The sequence below is a fragment of the Manis pentadactyla genome, chromosome X (genome assembly GCF_030020395.1).
Source record: "Manis pentadactyla isolate mManPen7 chromosome X, mManPen7.hap1, whole genome shotgun sequence".
NCBI classification, from domain to species: Eukaryota; Metazoa; Chordata; class Mammalia; order Pholidota; family Manidae; genus Manis; species Manis pentadactyla.
The window spans coordinates 57,449,044-57,467,066 of NC_080038.1; the positions used below are offsets into that span (position 1 = coordinate 57,449,044).

Consider the following 18,023-nt stretch of genomic DNA (forward strand, 5'->3'; position numbering starts at 1 on the left):
GACAATGCTGTGAGCATGGAGCTGGCTGGTATAGGTGGGACAGTCTTCCTGGAAGAAAAAGTATAGTCAGCACTTGCTTTCTCTTGATAGTAGGCTGATTTGCATTAACTTGTTTGCCCTTTGGCAAAGATTTCTTTGTGGCTGTGTTTTTTGTGTTCTATAAGCTGGTTGGGAGCTGGGGGTGAGTTATTGTTTGTTTGTTTCAATATTCTCCCTTCTGACCAATGTCTAAGTTGCTCAGGTTCACAGCATAATAGGACCCTTTTCTGTGGTTGAACAGAGACCTTTGTCCCAGGCTCTGCTGAGCACAGAGGCAGACAACTAACTTGCCTTCTTTGATCTCATCCTAGATTAATGTGCGTGTGACCACCATGGATGCAGAGCTGGAGTTTGCCATCCAGCCCAACACCACTGGCAAGCAGCTGTTTGACCAGGTAAAGAAGGGATTTGATCCTTAGCCTCTTCTGTTTCTCCCAAAAGCTCCTATCACATACACATTTCTTGGGAATCTCTTCTCCTACTTATACTTCCAAGATAGGTTTAAACAAAGGCTGGCCCCAGCCTTAATAAAAAAGGAGGCAAAGTTTAACTTTGGCAGCCCACACCTAGGATACCCCTGGTTAATCCTATCTGTGGTCCTGAACGCGGTAGGAAAAAAAAAAGTGAGCAGGGTATGACTCTGTGCTAGATACTCTAAAAATGTTAGTTCATGGAGCCTTCTTCTCAACTCTAAAATCTTTAAGTGATCCCTTCTCTCTTTTAATAATAAGGCTCAGAAATTAAATAACTTAATTGTACCCAGCTAGTATCTGGCTGTGATTGGAACACCACATTGTAGTCACTGTACCACATGGCCTCTGTCACATATTATTTTGCTTGCTAGTAGAAGGAGACCAATTTATTCTCCCTAAGATAGTGTGCTCTATGTATATTTCCCTCAAAGGAACATTGGGATTTAAGACACAACTGGGGGTGATGATGAATGCAATAGTAGGGTACTTTATCTCTTGCAGTCATGCCATGGAGATAGTATTAATGTGGTCATTCCCATCTCTAACCCAAGGGGTATACCTTTACTGTGACTAACTATTATTAGAAGGGCTGTGCTATATAATATAATAGCCAGGTGGGGGCCATAGAATCTTTCAATATTCAAAGAGTCTCCAGGGATTGAGGAAGTGTGTCATCTGTGACCAGCCTTCTAGGAGCAAAAATGGGTCTCCCATTTCCAGAGTCTGGGATTCTTCCAGACAGGCCATTGTCTCATTTTCCCATCAGCCTCTGGTGAGTGGTGGTGGGGTCTGACATTGTCCAGGATTTTAGAACCACATGTCACCTTGATGAGTTTTCCAGGCCCTCTTGCTTTCCTTTGTCCTTTGTGCTCTTTCTGAGTCCCTCTACTTTTCCCATGAGTTGGGAATGGGAAGGAAGAAAGACAAAGGAAGTTGTATTAAAATGAAATTATTCTATTCCTGTGAATACTCCTGATTGGTGAGGAGAAAAGAAGGAGAGAATGGATGTGGGGCTGGTAGGGGGCTGTTTCCATTCAGGTCTCCATGTAAAGGGGAAGGGATGGCTAGAAATCTGGGGACAGCTTGGGCATGCCCCTTAAGTCCCTGATGTCACATGGTAGAGTGGGAAAATTGTTGTCTATGGCTAATACAGATGAAGGTTAACATTTGTCCAGGGATTACTGTATGTTAGTTACTGTGACAGGCATTTTGTGTACCATTTGACTATTAGAAAGCCCTATGAGTGCAAGACTTAGTACTGGCCCCATTCTGAGGAAACAAAAATCTTCATTTTTCTAGCTATTCCTTGGGGAAATTATTGAACTTCTCTGGGCTTATATTCTCATCTGAGGGGGTGAAAAAGTGGGTCTAATACCTACTTTATAAGTTTTTTGTGAGATTATGAAAAAAGTATTTTATATCTCGCTTGTTACCCCAAAATTTTGTTATGGTGGTTTATAAGGATACATAAAATCCAAAAGGATGAATTAGAAATAGGTGAGGATGATAAGAAAATACAAATAGGGAAGTGAGTGTTAAGTGAAGCATCCTTCATGTACTAGAGATGTAATAAATGATAGCTGTCAAATGCCATGACATTGTCTCAATCAGTTAGAATTGGGAGATGAACTTGAAGATCCTCAAGAGTGTCTAATTTTGGATTTAGCTGGAAATTGCTTTTTTTCTGGAGTTTGTTTTAAATGGTGAAGTGTAATCATTGATATTTAATTTGTGGAAGTTCAAATTAGAGGAACATTTAAACATACATTTACTATAATTAAAGTAATGTGCTGACATTCACATAGCTTGCAAGTAATTTCAATGCTAGTCTGGAATGATTGAATGCATATTGATTATGTCAAGGTTTTGCATTCTCCCTTTGCATGCAGTTTTTATATTGCAGAGCTTTTAAAGGGACATCCTGGTGAAGATGAAAGGGCACTGGCTAGAAAGTTAGGAATCCTGGGTCCTATGGTTGGCTTTACCACTAACTCTCCTGATACTTTACACAAACCTTTCCCTACCTTGAGCTTCAGTCTCCCCATCTTTACAATGTCTAACTGATCTCTCAAATATCCCTGTATCTCCAAAATTTATCTCTGGCATTTATTTCTGTATTCCATGTCTCTTCCTTTCCATTTCTAACCCCACTATTTGGATTTAAAATTGACCTTTTCTATAAAAATGAGAGAAATGCCTCAGTTGAGTATGACTAGCAGTTGGCATATACCAGCAGGTACAGGGGTAGCTACCTATTGGGGGACACATCTCTTCATGGACAGGCTTCTTACTGTGTCTGGGACAAAAGGGAGAAAGTGTCAATATAATATATAGGCTGTTGGGCTCTGGGCAGTAGCTATAAAGGGAAGAGTATCAGCCAGTGTGGATTTTGTAGTCCAGCTGGGAACCAGAGGCTTCTTTGGCCTCTACTCAGACTCCTTCCCAGAGCCCTGGTTCTATACCCAACTCTCTCAAGCCAAATGATGTAATCATCTGCCATCAACACTGGGTACTTTGTCCATTTGCATTGGAGGGACATAGCTGTGGAGGGTGAAGAAGACATAATTTAGAGCCTAGGGCAGAAAAATCCTTGAACAAAGAGGTTTATTAACTTAGAAAAACCACAAGGCCTGGTAATTTGTTAATGTTGGTTTGGTTTGTGTACTGTGGGTGTGGTTCTGAGGGAAGCCCAGATGGTAGGGAGCTCTGGCCAGATTGATGTGCTAGTTTTGAAAGCTTCTGCTTCCCAGACAAAGCCCTTGAGACACTTGACTCTTTCATACTTTTGGGAAAAAGGAAGTGTGAAAACCAAGGAAATTCATGACTTTTCATTTAAAAGATCAGTGTCTTTTGAGAAATATCATTCATTGAGCACCTACTATGAACCAGCCCTTGTTAGGTGCTTTAATCCTTGCAGTGATCCTGCCTATAAGAGGTGAAAGAACCTCCTTAGGTTATGTAGTTAATAAGTTGTGACATGGAGTCTCAAACAGTTCTGACTGTAAAACTATACTTTTTTCCCCACTGCACTACTCTGCTTGGGGTGAATGAAGCTGTTTGGCTTAGAGAAAACTCAAGATGTGTTCTGTCTTGAGATCTCTGAGGTGCTGTCGTAGGAAGGAAGGAGCAGCGCTGGGGCCCCATAGATAAAAACGACACAGAAAAGGAATTGAGCATCTGGCATAAACTTAGATGGGAATCTGCAGAGGTACGTGTTCACAGGCCATTGGAGGATATGCTCTCTTTAACTTGATGAGGCATAAGGGAGGAAATCCATTCTGTCTGGCTTCTGAGACCCATCATTCAAGGAGTCCCTCCTGGTGGAACCAGGGCATAGGAGGAAGGAGCTGAATTTGGGGCCTCCTGGAACTCAGTAGCTGTCTGGCGGATGACCAGAGCGGAAGTTGACTAGAGAGAGGAAGCACACTCCTTGGCACCAGTGATAAATAATAGGCAACAGTGGGAATCTGTAGCTTGAAGAGACCCAAGAATCCATAGCTTGAAGAGACCCTTTTCCCTTGGTGAGAAAAGGAAGTAGGGCCTATGGTTCCTCCTGTTTACCTTTGTTTCTTGTGAGTGTGCTCATTGCTAGGGAGGAGAGAGAACACATTTTGCTACAGCAATTCTGTCACTTGCCTTCCCCACCGCCCTGCTTCTAAAGCCTGCAGTTCTTGAGAAAGTGCTTGATTACCCAACACTAGGGGGCAGTGCTGCACCATGAGTTTCAGAATCATCTGCTAGGCTCCGCCCCAGCTGGAGTCTCTAGCTTTCACTTTGGTGTAGCTCGCCTCTCCAAATTTTGTTCTCTGGAGGAAAGGTGAAATCTCAGAGCATCCATTCATTCATCTATTCACTGACTGATTGAGTACTGACTGAAGATCTATTGTGTTTTGAAGAGAACCATTTTACTGAGGAAAGCAAAATCCTTGACTGCCACCAAATCCCATGCTATAATTTCAGACACCTTTCAGACACCATCTCTGCCCTGTTTCTTAATCTATGAAGCACAGAAAGGTACATTCAACTCCCCTTCCACACAGTATGAAAGAAACACCCTTGAGGCTCAGGTTGTATACAGAGGTGGTGTATAGTGTATAAATTATTGCATGGGATTTGGTGGCAGCCTCAGATTCAAATTCTGTCCTGCTGTTTAGTTGTGTGATCTTGGATGGCTCATTCAGCCTCTTAGGACTTTGCTTTCCTCCGTAAAATGGTAGTCACACTAATATCAGAGATTTTGTGGTTTTATTTAATTTTCAAATGACCAAAGTGCCTGGTGCATAAGCAGGCATTCTGATGTTGGTTCTTGTTAGGGCTAAACAGGTAGGTGGAAATTGCCCTGGGAATTCAGATAAGGGAGCCATGAAACCAAGAAGCCTTTCTGGCTCAATAAAGTTCTTAGGATTTGTGGACTCTGCATTGAAGGCAGCGACCCTTTCTTCTCTTTTATTTCTATTTAATAAGGTAACTACTATCTATTCTTATAATAGTAGTATCCCCATCTTATAGATGAGGAACTGAGGCTTAGGAAGGGAAAAAGACCTGATTAAGTTTAGAAAGCTAGGCAATGGTAGAGTGGCTTGAACCAAGGCATAGAGCATTTCCACTTTTCTCAGACCTCCCCTTTTTTCGCCTGTTCCCATTCTGAGTGGAAGAAAGTTTGGTCCCTAAACTTAGAACTGCAGCTGAGTATGTTCTGTGTTGTGGAGCAGGCGGCCACTTGAGCACAGACAGTGTAGAGTAGCAGAAGCAGCGATGGTGACAACCTGTCCTGGAACTTTACAGCTGTGCATTGATTTGCTTGTGGATGGGTGGTTGATGAAGCTGTTGCCAAGCCTGTAATAGGATCTCAGTGGACCTCAGGTGTTTGGACATTGATGCAATTTTACACATAATTTCTCATGCCGTTTTCCTCTTGAGACTCCAGCCTTGCTTCCCAGTCCTGCTCTGGGCTTCTGAAGTGGCTAGTTATGTCCCTAGTTTGTTTACTCAGATAGATGCACAGGGGATATAGGAACAGGGGCTCTGGGCTCTGGAATTGACCTGATTTCCCCTCCTGTCCACAGTCCTAAGGTGTAGGCAGCCTTCATATACAGAAAAAGAGGCAAAAAGGGGTTCTTTCTTATATCCATATGCCTCCTTGTAATTAGTGAGTATTTTCTCAGAGGCAAATGTCTTCCCCTCATGGGGCCCCAGTTTTCCAGTTTATGCTTCTAGGATGCTAATAATAACCCCATAGTGCTCCACAGTCTTTTTTGGGGGGTTGTATTGTGTGGATGAGTAGAATCCACAGAGAGTCTTACAAAATGAAGTCCTAGCCCCTCTAGGTATGTGTGGCAGGTTTCAGGAGATACACAGAGCTGTGGGATGAATGTAATTTAGTATTTTGGAGTTACTTGTAGATATTACCTCTTTAATAATTAAAACATATTTAAGTAGAATTTAAAATTTGCACAAATGATTAAGGTTAAACCTGGGGTTTCAAAGAAATTCTGGCTGTGGCCATCTACTTCTATTTCCCCCTGGGTATATATATATATGCATTCATTGTCTTTTGCAGCTTAAGGATTTCTTCCGTGTCGGCTTTGAGAGGTCTAGCTCAGGCCAGATGAGCTAGCTGTTTGCAGGCAAAGGCAGCCAAGAAATAATTTTTTTCTCAGGTGGAGTAATTTCTTAGAGTGGAATCGTAAGGACCCCTATTGACTTGAGTCACAGATGTTGTTCCAAAAACCAGGACCTAGATAATAATGTCTCCCACTAGAAAATGAGGTTTCTTTTTCCTGTGGAGTGGAAGTATAGGGGGAAGCAAAGATTGCCTCATTCCCAAGTTGGAAATGGGGCCAACAGTTGCCTGATCAAATAATTCCCAGTACCCTGTGGACATTAATTGGAGATTTCCTTATAGCCTGGGGTCCAGGGGTCATCTCTTTTATCCTTTGTTCTTGTTGGGTCTCAATTCTGACTTAAGATCATATTTCCTTCCCCCACACCCTCACTTCCTCGCTTTGGAACTAAAGTGGAGGCTGAGAGATGTTGCTCATGGAGACTAAGGAAGTGAGAAATCTATATGCATCTGATTTCTCTGTGTTTGTAAGAGAGGAGGAAGTGCTCAGAGAATTAAAATTCCCTGCTGATCCTGAAGTCTTTCTTTGGATACTGTTTTAGCTATTACTTTGCCCAGCTTTTCCTCAGAGGTACTCCAGATCCTGGAACAATTTTGGCTCTTAGTGATCCTCCTCTTATTACAGCTCTACATATCCCACTAGTGAAACAGAGAATGTGGTGCATAAAGAGGCTAAGGACCTCACTCCTGGGACCTCTGAGACTGGCTATGTAGTGTGTGCCTGCCTCATTTCCTTTTAGTTCCAGAATCTCCTGAGCCTTTACAACTGGGTTGTTGAAACAAGCAAAGGCCAGTTGCTGCTCTACCAGTTCTGTTCCCAGTATGCCCCCCACCCCACCATGACCTAGCAACCTTGCCCTAATGGTCCATCTTCAGCATCTTTATGGGGTCTCTTTCTTCCCTGGAGCTGAATTGTTTTTTGGAATTTACTTCTTCTACCAACTGTATCTGGGCACACTATGATTCTGCAACCCTATGGAAAATGATTAGAAGTACTAATTGGGCCCTACCTTATGTCTAGGATAAAAGAGGTGCTTTAAAAAAATCTTTCTGTCCACACCTCCCCCCTCTTATCTTCTGCAAAAAAAAAGCCAATATCACATTTCAGCATGAGCATTTTGGATTCTTCATCTGAAACCTGCTAGCAATTCCTACTGCCTATTAATTTTGACTCATGGACTCACCTTGCCATTGAATCCTGTCTTTCCTCATACCCCTACCCCCACATGTATCTCTTCTAAATACATTCCTAGTTACCCAAGTCAGCAGGAGGTAGGTGGGAAATGGGATTACATTTCTTAGTCATTTATAAATAACCTAATTTTTAGAATGATAGAACTTGAGAGAAGAAAGAGGCCATTTAGACTGCACCACTTGTAGTAAATGGGAAAGCTGGGTAGATGGGGAACCTGAGGCCCAGAGAGGGAAATGTGCTGCCTTAAGGTCCCACAGTAAGTTGGAGACAGAAGTGATATTTTTGCTCAAGTTTCCTGATACCTGATTCAAGCTATGAAAGGGCCTGATACCTGATTGAATCTATGATAGGGAAGGGTGACTACCATGCATACCCCAGTGGGCAGTGAAGGTTGATGACTTGGGGATATGGCTTCTTTCCAAAGTGGTTGTTGACTGAACCTAGTGGGAAGGCTAGGAATCATACCTCGATGTGGAGTTCATTATCTGGCTAAAAAGACAGTTAGGCCCTTGCAAACCCCTGGGCTTCTAAGCCCTGTGAGCCCTTGGCATTAGGAGATGGCATGCTAGAGAAGAAAGGGTGCAAGTTTTAGAGTCTTATACCTCAAGGTTCTAGTCTAGGCTCTACAGTTTTAGACAGATTGCCTCTCACCCTTAGTTTCCTCATTTATAAAATGGAGATAATAACAATCTTGGTATTGTTGAGTGTTCAGTACCTGGTGTATAACTGGTACTTAATAAATATGGGCTACTTTTACCTTGGGGCTCCTGAAGCTCTGGGAGTGACTATGGGGCCTGGATTTGGATGCATAGTAGAAACTTTGTGCATACAGTGGAGGGGTGTGTGTGTGTATTGAGGGGAGATAATTATTTATTCACAGAGAAGGACATCAGCAACCTTGGATCCTTGTTCCTTGTTTCTATCTCCATAAAATTTCTTTGCCTCACTTCCCCACTTCCTCCCATTCTCCCCCACAAAAAGATAAGATAAAGGAGACTGCATGATGCCAGCATTACTTCACTGGGATGTGGCTCAGCTTTACTATCTTCATTCCCAGTGGTGGGCATGTTGTGACAGTTGCCCCAGCCAGAACCATTAACATGCCAATGTCAAGAACTGGAAAACAGACCCCATTTGTCTTCTCTTGGCTGGCCTTCCTTTCCTGCCTCTATTTATCCAAGAAGCACAGAACACCAGGCATTTCCTCAGTACACTGAGGTACCCACTCTGTTTCCACCCTCATTCTCACTGTTTACCTATGTGAGTGGTAAGGGGAATCATGACTGGGTTCTAATGAGGACTGGAAAAAGCATCTCAACCTCTAGGCACAGCACAGCTTAGGGGTGTGTAGATACCACAGTCCCTGCTGTGTCTGTCTCCTCAAGCTTTTTTACTTGGGGCAATGTAAATGGGAATCAGTCTGAAGGGTGTGGGCATTATTCCTAGTCGGTAAAGATAAAAAAGCAACCCAGAAGAACAAGATGCAGGAGTTAAGCCAACAATCTCTACCTTTAGCCTTTAATCCATCCTGGGAGTGGGAAGCTGCATGGCATAAGAGAGGGAGGGAGGTGGCAGAAAGCACTGTATTTGAGTGGGTTTGGAGTCAGACCTGACTTTGCTGCTTGCTAACTGAGCCTTCACTTCTCAGAACCTTACTCTCACTATCTGTAAAATAGGCCAAATTGTAATTATATCATAGGGATCTTATAAACATTAAAAGAGATAGGGGAGGAGCCAAGATGGTGGCGTGAGTAGGGCAGTGGAAATCTCCTCCCAAAACCATATATATTTTTGAAAATACAACAAATACAACTATTCCTAAAAGTGAGACCAGAAGATACAGTACAACAGCCAGGATACATTTACATCTGCGAGAACTCAGTGCCTGACGAAGTGAGTAAGATACAAGCCACGGCCTGGCAGGACCCGAGCGCTCCCCCAAGCCCAGCCCACCAGTGGGAGGAGAGGAGTCGGAGCGGGGAGGGAGTGGAACTGGGAGTGCAGACACACATTGCATGGTGTGCTGGATATTAGGGAAATGGAACAATAAAACCTGCGAGTGGGTCCCCGCACCTGGTGCCCCTGGGACAAAAGAAAAGCAAGCACTTTTTGAAAGTCTTAAAGGGACAGGGGCCTCACAGCTGGACGGAAGCATCCTGGCACACTCAGCCGAGCAGCTGGGAATCCCGGGGAAATTCAGGTGCTCCAGCCGCCTGGGAGGCAGCGCAGCTCTGAAGCCTCTCACAGTGATAAACAGCCTTCCGTCCATTTCCCCTCCGGCGCGACTCAGCCATAGCAGGGGAGCAGCCTGAGAGCGTCCATGCCCACAGCAACCACCCAGAGCCTCCTGCGCAGCTGGGTTGGCCAGACTCAGAGGCCCCGCTGGGGCGCTCAGACAGAGGAAGCCAGGACAGGTTGCAAAGGGTAGCTGTTCTCGCAGGAGAGCACACCCGGCATGCCTGCACCTCCCCGCAGGGCTCTGGGCTGCCCTGATGACTGCACTGCCCACGGAAGCTAAGGAAATAAAACTGGAAGCTGCTCTGAGGAGGGCAAGGCAACAGCAAGCAGGAAGGGACTTTGTTCTCCCAGCTAACACATGTGCCAACTGCCCACAACTACCTCTATCACAATGAAAAGGCAGAATAATTTGATCCAGTCCAGAATCACACAGACAACCCCTGAGAGGGAGAGGGAGCCTGGGGAGATAGATTTAACCAATCTTCCTGAAAAAGAATTCAAAACAAAGGTCATAACCATGCTGATGGACCTGCAGAGAGATATGCAAGAGCTAAAGAATCAAGTTAGGAGGGAGAATACAGAAATAAAACAATCTCTGGAAGGACTTAAGAGCAGAATGGATGAGGTTCAAGAGGCCATTAATGGAATAGAAATCAGAGAACAGGAATACAGAGAAGCTGAGGCAGAGAGAGAGAAAAGGATCTCCAGGAATGAAAGAACACTAAGAGAACTGTGTGACCAATCCAAATGGAAAAATATCTGCATTAAAGGGGTACCAGAAGAAGAAGAGAGAGAAAAAGGGATAGAAGGTATATTTGAAGAAATAATTGCTGAAAACTTCCCCAAACTAGGGGAGGAAATAGTCTCTCAGACCATGGAAGCCCACAGAAGTCCCAACAAAAGGGACCAAAGGAGAACAACACCAAGACACATAATAATTAAAATGGCAAAGATCAAGGAAAAGGACAGAGAATTAAAGGCATCCAGAGAGAGAAAAAAGGTCACCTACAAAGGAAAACCCATCAGGCTAATCAGACTTCTCAACAGAAATCTTACAGGCCAGAAGAGAATGGCATGATATATTAAATGCAATGAAACAGAAGGGCCTTGAACCAAGAATACTGTATCCAGCATGATTATCATTTAAATATGAAGGAGGGATTAAACAATTCCCAGACAAGCAAAAGTTGAGGGAATTTGTGTCCTACAAAACACCTTTACAGGATATTTTAAAGGGACTGCTCTAGGTGGAAGCACTCCTAAGGCAAAATAGATATCACCAGAGAAAATAAAATCACAACAAAGAAAGCAGACTAACCAAATACTAACTAAAGGCAAAAAATAAAATTACCCTCAAAAGCAGTCAAAAGAAACACAAAAGAGCACAGAATAAAACACCTAACATATAAAGAATGGAGGAGGAAGAATAAGAAGGGAGAGAAATAAAGAATCATCATGCTGTGTTTATAATACCTTAATAAGCGAGTCAAGTTAGACAGTTAGATAGTAAAGAAGCTAACCTTGAACCTTTGGTAACCATGAATCTAAAGCCTGCAATGGCAATAAGTACATATCTTTCAATAATCTCCCTAAATATAAATGGACTGAATGCACCAATCAAAAGACACAGAGTAAGAGAATGGATGAAAAAGCAAGACCCATCTATATGTTGCTTACAAGAGACTCACCTCAAACCCAAACACATACACAGACTAAAAGTCAAGGGATGGAATAAGATATTTCATGCAAACAACAGGGAGGAAAAGGCAGGTGTTACAGTACTTGTATCAGACAAAATAGACTACAAAACAAAGCAAGTAACAAGAGATAAAGAAGGACATTACATAATGATATAGGGTCAGTCCAACAAGAGGATATAACCATTATAAATATATATGCACCCAATACTGGAGCACCAACATACGTGAAACAAATAGTAACAGAATTAAAGGAGGAAGTAGAATACAGTGCATCCCTTTTAGGAGACTTCAACACACCACTCACTCCAAAGGACAGATCCACCAAACATAAAATAAGTAAGGACACAGAGGCACTGAACAACACACTAGAACAGATGGACCTAATAGATATCTATAGAACTCTACACCCAAAAGCAGCAGGATACACATTCTTCTCAAGTGCACATGGAACATTTTCCAGAATAGACCACATACTAGGCCACAAAAAGAGCCTCAATAAATTAAAAAAGATTGAAATTCTACCAACCAACTTCTCAGACCACAGAAGTATGAAACTAGAAATAAATTGTACAAAGAAAGGAAAAAGGCTCACGAACACATGGAGACTTAACAACATGCTCCTAAATAATCAATGGGCCAACGATCAAATTAAAACAGAGATCACACAATATATGGAGACAAATGACAACAACAGCACAAAGCCCCAACTTCTGTGGGACACAGCGAAAGCAGTTCTAAGAGGAAAGTATTTAGCAATCCAGGCCTATTTAAGGAAGGAAGAACAATCCCAAATGAATAGTTTAAGTCACAATTATGAAATTGGAAAAAGAAGAACAAATGAGGCCTAAGGTCAGCAGAAGGAGGGACATAAGAAAGATCAGAGAACAAATAAACAAAATTGAGAAGAATAAAACAATAGAAAAAAATCAGTGAAACCAAGAGCTGGTTCTTTGAGAAAATAAACAAAATAGATAAGCCTCTAGCCAGACTTATTAAGAGAAAAAGAGAATCTACACACATCAACAGAATCAGAAACGAGAAAGGAAAAATCATGACAGACCCCACAGAAATACAAGGAATCATTAAAGAATACTATGAGAATCCATATGCTAACAAGCTGGAAAAACTAGAAGAAATGGACAACTTCCTAGAAAAATACAATCTTCCAAGACTGAACAAGGAAGAAACAGAAAGTCTAAGCAGACCAATTACCAGCAACAAAATTGAAGCAGTAATCAAAAAACTACCCAAGAACAAAACCCCCGGGCCAGATGGATTTACCTCGAAGTTTTATCACACATACAGAGAAGACATAACACCCATTCTCCTTAAAGTTTTCCAAAAAATAGAAGAGGAAGGAATACTCCCAAACTCATTCTATGAAGCCAGCATTACACTAATACGAAAACCAGGCAAAGACCCCACCAAAAAAGAAAACTACAGACCAATATCCCTGATGAACGTAGATGCAAAATTACTCAACAAAATATTAGCAAACCGAATTTAAAAATACATCAAGATGATCATACACCATGACCAAGTGGGATTCATCCCACGGATGCAAGGATGGTACAACATTCGAAAATTCATCAACATCATCCACCACATCAACAGAAAGAAGGACAAAAGCCACATGATCATCTCTATTGACGCTAAAAAAGCATTCACCAAAATTCAACATCCATTCATGATAAAAACTCTCAACAAAATGGGTATAGAGGGCAAGTACTTCAACATAATAAAGGCCATATATGATAAACCCACAGCCAACATCATCCTAAACAGTGAGAAGCTGAAAGCTTTTCCTTAAGATTGGAAACAAGACGGATACCCACTCTCTGCACTGTTATTCAACATAGTACTGGAGGTCCTCGCCACGGCAATTAGACAAAACAAAGAAATACAAGGAATCCAGATTGGTAAAGCAGAAGTCAAACTGTCACTATATGCAGATGACATGATATTGTACATAAAAAACCCTAAAGACTCCACTCCAAAACTACTAGAATTAATATTGGAATTCAGCAAAGTTGCAGGATTCAAAATTAGTACACAGAAATCTGTTGCTTTCCTATACACTAACAGTGAACTAGCAGAAAGAGAAATCAGGAAAACAATTCCATTCACAATTGCATCAAAAAGGATAAAATACCTAGGAATAAACCTAACGAAGGAAGTGAAAGACCTGTATCCCGAAAACTACAAGACACTCTTAAGAGAAATTAAAGTGGACACTAACAAATGAAAACTCATCCCATGCTCTTCGCTAGGAAGAATTAATATTGTCAAAATGGCCATCCTGCCTAAAGCATTCTACAGATTCAGTGCAATCCCTATCAAATTACCAACAGCATTCTTCAGCGAACTGGAACAAATAGTTCTAAAATTCATATGGAACCACCAAAGACCCCGAATAAGCAAAGCAATCGTGGGAAGGAAGAATAAAGTAGGGGGAGATCTCACTCCCCAACTTCAAGCTCTACTACACAGCCACAGTAATCAAGACAATTTGGTACTGGTGCAAGAACAGAGCCACAGACCAGTGGAACAGAATAAAGTCTCCAGACATTAACCCAAACATATGGTCAATTAATATATGATAAAGGAGGCATGGACATACAATGGGGAAATGACAACCTCTTCAATAGCTGGTGTTGGCAAAAGTGGCCAGCTTCATGTAAGAGAATGAAACTGGATCATTGTCTAACCCCATACACAAAAGTAAATTCGAAATGGATCAAATACTTGAATGTAAGTCATGAAACCATAAAACTCTCAGAAAAAAACATAGGCAAAAATCTCTTGGACATAAACATGAGTGACTTCTTCATGAACGTATCTCCCCGGGCAAGGGAAACAAAAGCTAAAATGAGCAAATGGGATTATATCAAGTTGAAAAGCTTCTGTACAGCAAAGGACACCAGCAATAGAACAAGAAGCATCATACAGTATGGGAGAATATATTAATAGATGACAGATCCTATAAAATGTTGATTTCCTAAATATATAAAGAGCTCTTGCACCTCAACAAACAAAAAGCAAATAATCCAATTAAAAAATGGTCAGAAGAGCTGAACAGACAGTTCTCCAAAGAAGAAATTCAGATGGCCAACAGACACATGAAAAGATCCTCCATATCGCTATTCATCAGAGAAATACAAATTAAAACCATGATGAGATATCACTCCACACCAGTAAGGATCACCACCATCCAAAAGACAATGACTGCAAGAAATGTCGGCGAGGTTGTGGAGAAAGGGGAACCACCCTACACTGCTCTGTGGAATGTAAATTAGTTCAACCATTGTGGAAAGCAGTATGGAGGTTCCTCAAAAAGCTCAAAATAGAAATACCATTTGACCCAGGAATTCCACTCCTAGGAATTTACCCTGAGAATGCAGCAGCCCAATTTGAAAAAAGACAGATGCCCCCCTATGTTTATCACAGCACCATTTACAGTAGCCAAGAAATGGAAGCAACCTACGTGTCCTTCAGTGGATGAGATTAATAGATAAAGAAGAGATGGTACATATACACAATGAAATATTATTCCACCATAAGAAGAAAACAAATCCCACCATTTGCAACAACATGGATGGAGCTAGAGGGTATTATGCTCAGTGAAATAAGCCAGGCGGAGAAAGACACGTACCAAATGATTTCACTTCTATGTGGAGTATAAAACAAAGAAAAAACTGAAGGAACAAAACAGCAGCACAATCACAGAACCCAAGAATGGACTAACAGTTACCAAAGGGAAAGGGACTGGGGAGGATGGCTGGGAAGGGAGGGATAAGTTGGGGGAAGAAAGGGGGCATTAAAATTAGCATGTATAATGTGGGGGTGCACGGGGAGGGCTGTGCAGCATAGAGAAGGCAAGTAGTGGTTCTACAGAATCTTACTATGTTGATGGACAGTGACTGTAATGGGGTTTGTGGCGGGTACTTGGTGATAGGTGGAGTCTAGTAAATATAATGTTCCTCATGTAGTTGTATATTAATGATAGTAAAATTAAAAAAAGAAAATTAAGGAAGATAATGGTCTAATGTTATTGGTGTGTTGTAGTGCTCATAAGTAATAGATCCGTTCTCTACCTCTGCTGAAGTACTTTGTGCAGAGATGCTGACATCACGTCTTGACTGCTGCCCAAGTATATTTTCATGCCAGACCCTAGGCACATTATGACCCTAGGCACATTATGTCCTTTAAGGTCAGGTACCAAGAGGGCTCCACTTTTGTGTCCTTTGTGCCTGGCACAGGGCAGGCATTTAATCAATGGTTGTTTTATGTTTTTCTTCTAGGTGGTGAAAACTATTGGCTTGAGGGAAGTTTGGTTCTTTGGTCTGCAATACCAGGACACTAAGGGCTTCTCCACTTGGCTGAAACTCAATAAGAAGGTAACTGCTTATTCCAATGTCAGGTTTTGAATTATTTCCTTTACCAGATCTTGCTCAGGGGGTTAACATGTGTTAGCTGGCAAACCTATACACCTAGGGTATTGTTTTTAACTGGGAAGTCTGTTGACCACTGGATCAGAATAAGAGCCCTAAGTGAAGACAAATTCTTGGTCTGTCTCCACTTTGACTTCTAACTGTGAGAATGGTCAGTGTCCAAGGAAGTAGGGACTCTGCCCTTTCTGCGAGGAGGTCTGCCTTGAACTTTTGTCTTGTTTTATACCATAGCCATAAGTGGTTCTTTAAGAGGGGTTATTATCCTTTTTTCTTTACAAACTCAAGGGTTTTAGATCTGTTAAAAAGAGTCACAGACTTTTGAACTAGAAAGAATCTTAAAAGTCTTTTTAATAATCTTGTCCCTTCCTTTGCCTGTCAGCTGGTGCCTGAACTCCATACAGATGCTTCCCTTTTCTTGATATATCTGAAGTGAACTCCAAATGGGGTCATTTGAGTATAGGTCCATTGAAATTCTCCACCTTTAAGCAGCAGTGCTTCATGAAAATGACAGTCTTTCATCTCATTATCCTCAAACTGGCTGACTTTGTCCTTGGAGGTCTTCAGACTCTCCTGTGGCTTGTAGGGATTGTATGTAGGGAATGGGTGCCCCATCTTCTTCTGGTAGAGTGGTATTTTCCCAAAGAGTGGAGATTTTTGCTGGACAATTATGGAGCTGTTGAAGAGCCAATTTGAAGCTTTAAAAGACAATCTGGTTTGTGCTCTTGCTTAGCCAATTCTCAGGCCTCAAGAATTCATCCTGGTCTTTGCTTTCCTAATTTATAGAGTTGGGGAGCCTTAAAAGAGGAGCCATCTTAAGCCTACTCTCAGAAATTGGGGGTAGTTTGATATATTGCCACATGATGGTGGCTTGAGGGCTTATCAGTGGATGTTGGGGATTTCTTCCTGAAATGGTCTAACAGGAAGCAATTGTGGATATGGGATTGGGTCCCCAATGAATGTAATATGTGTGTTTTCTGAATTACCAGGAGAGTTGCCACCCAAATCTTTGGGATTACCCAAATTGGTGAACTTTCAGTGTCTTCTCCCTATCCTACAGCCACTCCCCTATCCCCAAAAGTCTTATTTTTTGAGAGCTCATAACCCCTTGTTTCCCCCAGGTCACTGCCCAGGATGTGCGGAAGGAAAGCCCCCTGCTCTTCAAGTTCCGGGCCAAGTTCTACCCTGAGGATGTATCTGAGGAATTGATCCAGGATATCACACAGCGCCTGTTCTTCCTGCAAGTGAAGGAGGGCATTCTCAATGATGATATTTACTGCCCACCTGAGACTGCTGTGCTGCTGGCTTCCTATGCTGTCCAGTCCAAGTATGGTGATTTCAATAAGGAAGTCCACAAGTCTGGCTACTTGGCTGGGGACAAGTTGCTGCCACAGAGGTAAGGTGATGCTCTCAGTGTCTGTCTGGCCAGAGAGGATGGCAGCCTAAGTCTGACCAATACCTATTACACGGGGCCTTGCCAGATCTTTTGTTTTCCACTAGGGTCTGTCTGAAGACAGTGTTAGGCTACCGAGAGAGACACATTTGCTTATGGTACCATGCCTTGTTATTTCTCTGGTTCTCAAAATAAAAAGGTTTTCCTCCCTCTGTTTGCCTGATTATAGAACTTCCTTACCCTAGAAAGAGATGCTTATATAGAGAACCAGAGATGGATTGATTTTTTTACCCCATCCCTGGTTCTACTTTCTCAATCCTTTTCAATGGTTTAGACCTCTTATATCAGTGGTTCAGAGTGGAGAGAGAAATATTCAAGCCAGGGATATGGAGATCTCAAACAGTCTTTCAATATTGATAACCAGTGTACATAGTTTTCTGCTTTTGTAAACTTTAAAGTTGAGTCCTAACACTCATTATTATTTATTTATTTATTTATTTATTTATTTATTTATTTATTTATTTTTGAAGAACATTATGTTTACTAGGCTCTCCCCTACCGCAAGTCCCCCCCACAAACTCCATTACAGTCACTGTCCATCAGCATAGTAAGATGTTGTAGAATCACTACTTGTCTTCTCTGTGTTGCAAAGCCCTCCCCTTTCCCCCACCCCCCACATTATACATGCTAATCATAATACTGCCTTTCTTCTTTCCTGCCCTTATCCCTCCCTACCCTCCCATTCTCCCTAGTCCCTTTCCCTTTGGTAACTGTTAGTCCATTCTTGGGTTCTGTGATTCTGCTGCTGTTTTGTTCCTTCAGTTTTTCTTTTGTTCTTATACTCCACAGATGAGTGAAATCATTTGGTATTTGTCTTTCTCCACTTGGCTTATTTCACTGAGCTTAATACCCTC

At 42.0% G+C, this 18,023-nt stretch overlaps 1 protein-coding gene across 1 annotated transcript in view; it reads left to right on the plus strand.

Annotated features, from left to right (window-relative positions):
- MSN (moesin) overlaps window positions 1-18,023 on the plus strand; it is a 70,355-nt gene that overhangs the window by 37,349 nt on the left and 14,983 nt on the right. Inside the window, exons 2-4 of the mRNA XM_036892742.2 lie at window positions 351-434; window positions 15,570-15,665; window positions 16,838-17,112. Of these exons, the coding sequence (XP_036748637.1) occupies window positions 351-434; window positions 15,570-15,665; window positions 16,838-17,112 (455 nt within the window). The remainder of the gene's footprint in view (window positions 1-350; window positions 435-15,569; window positions 15,666-16,837; window positions 17,113-18,023) is intronic.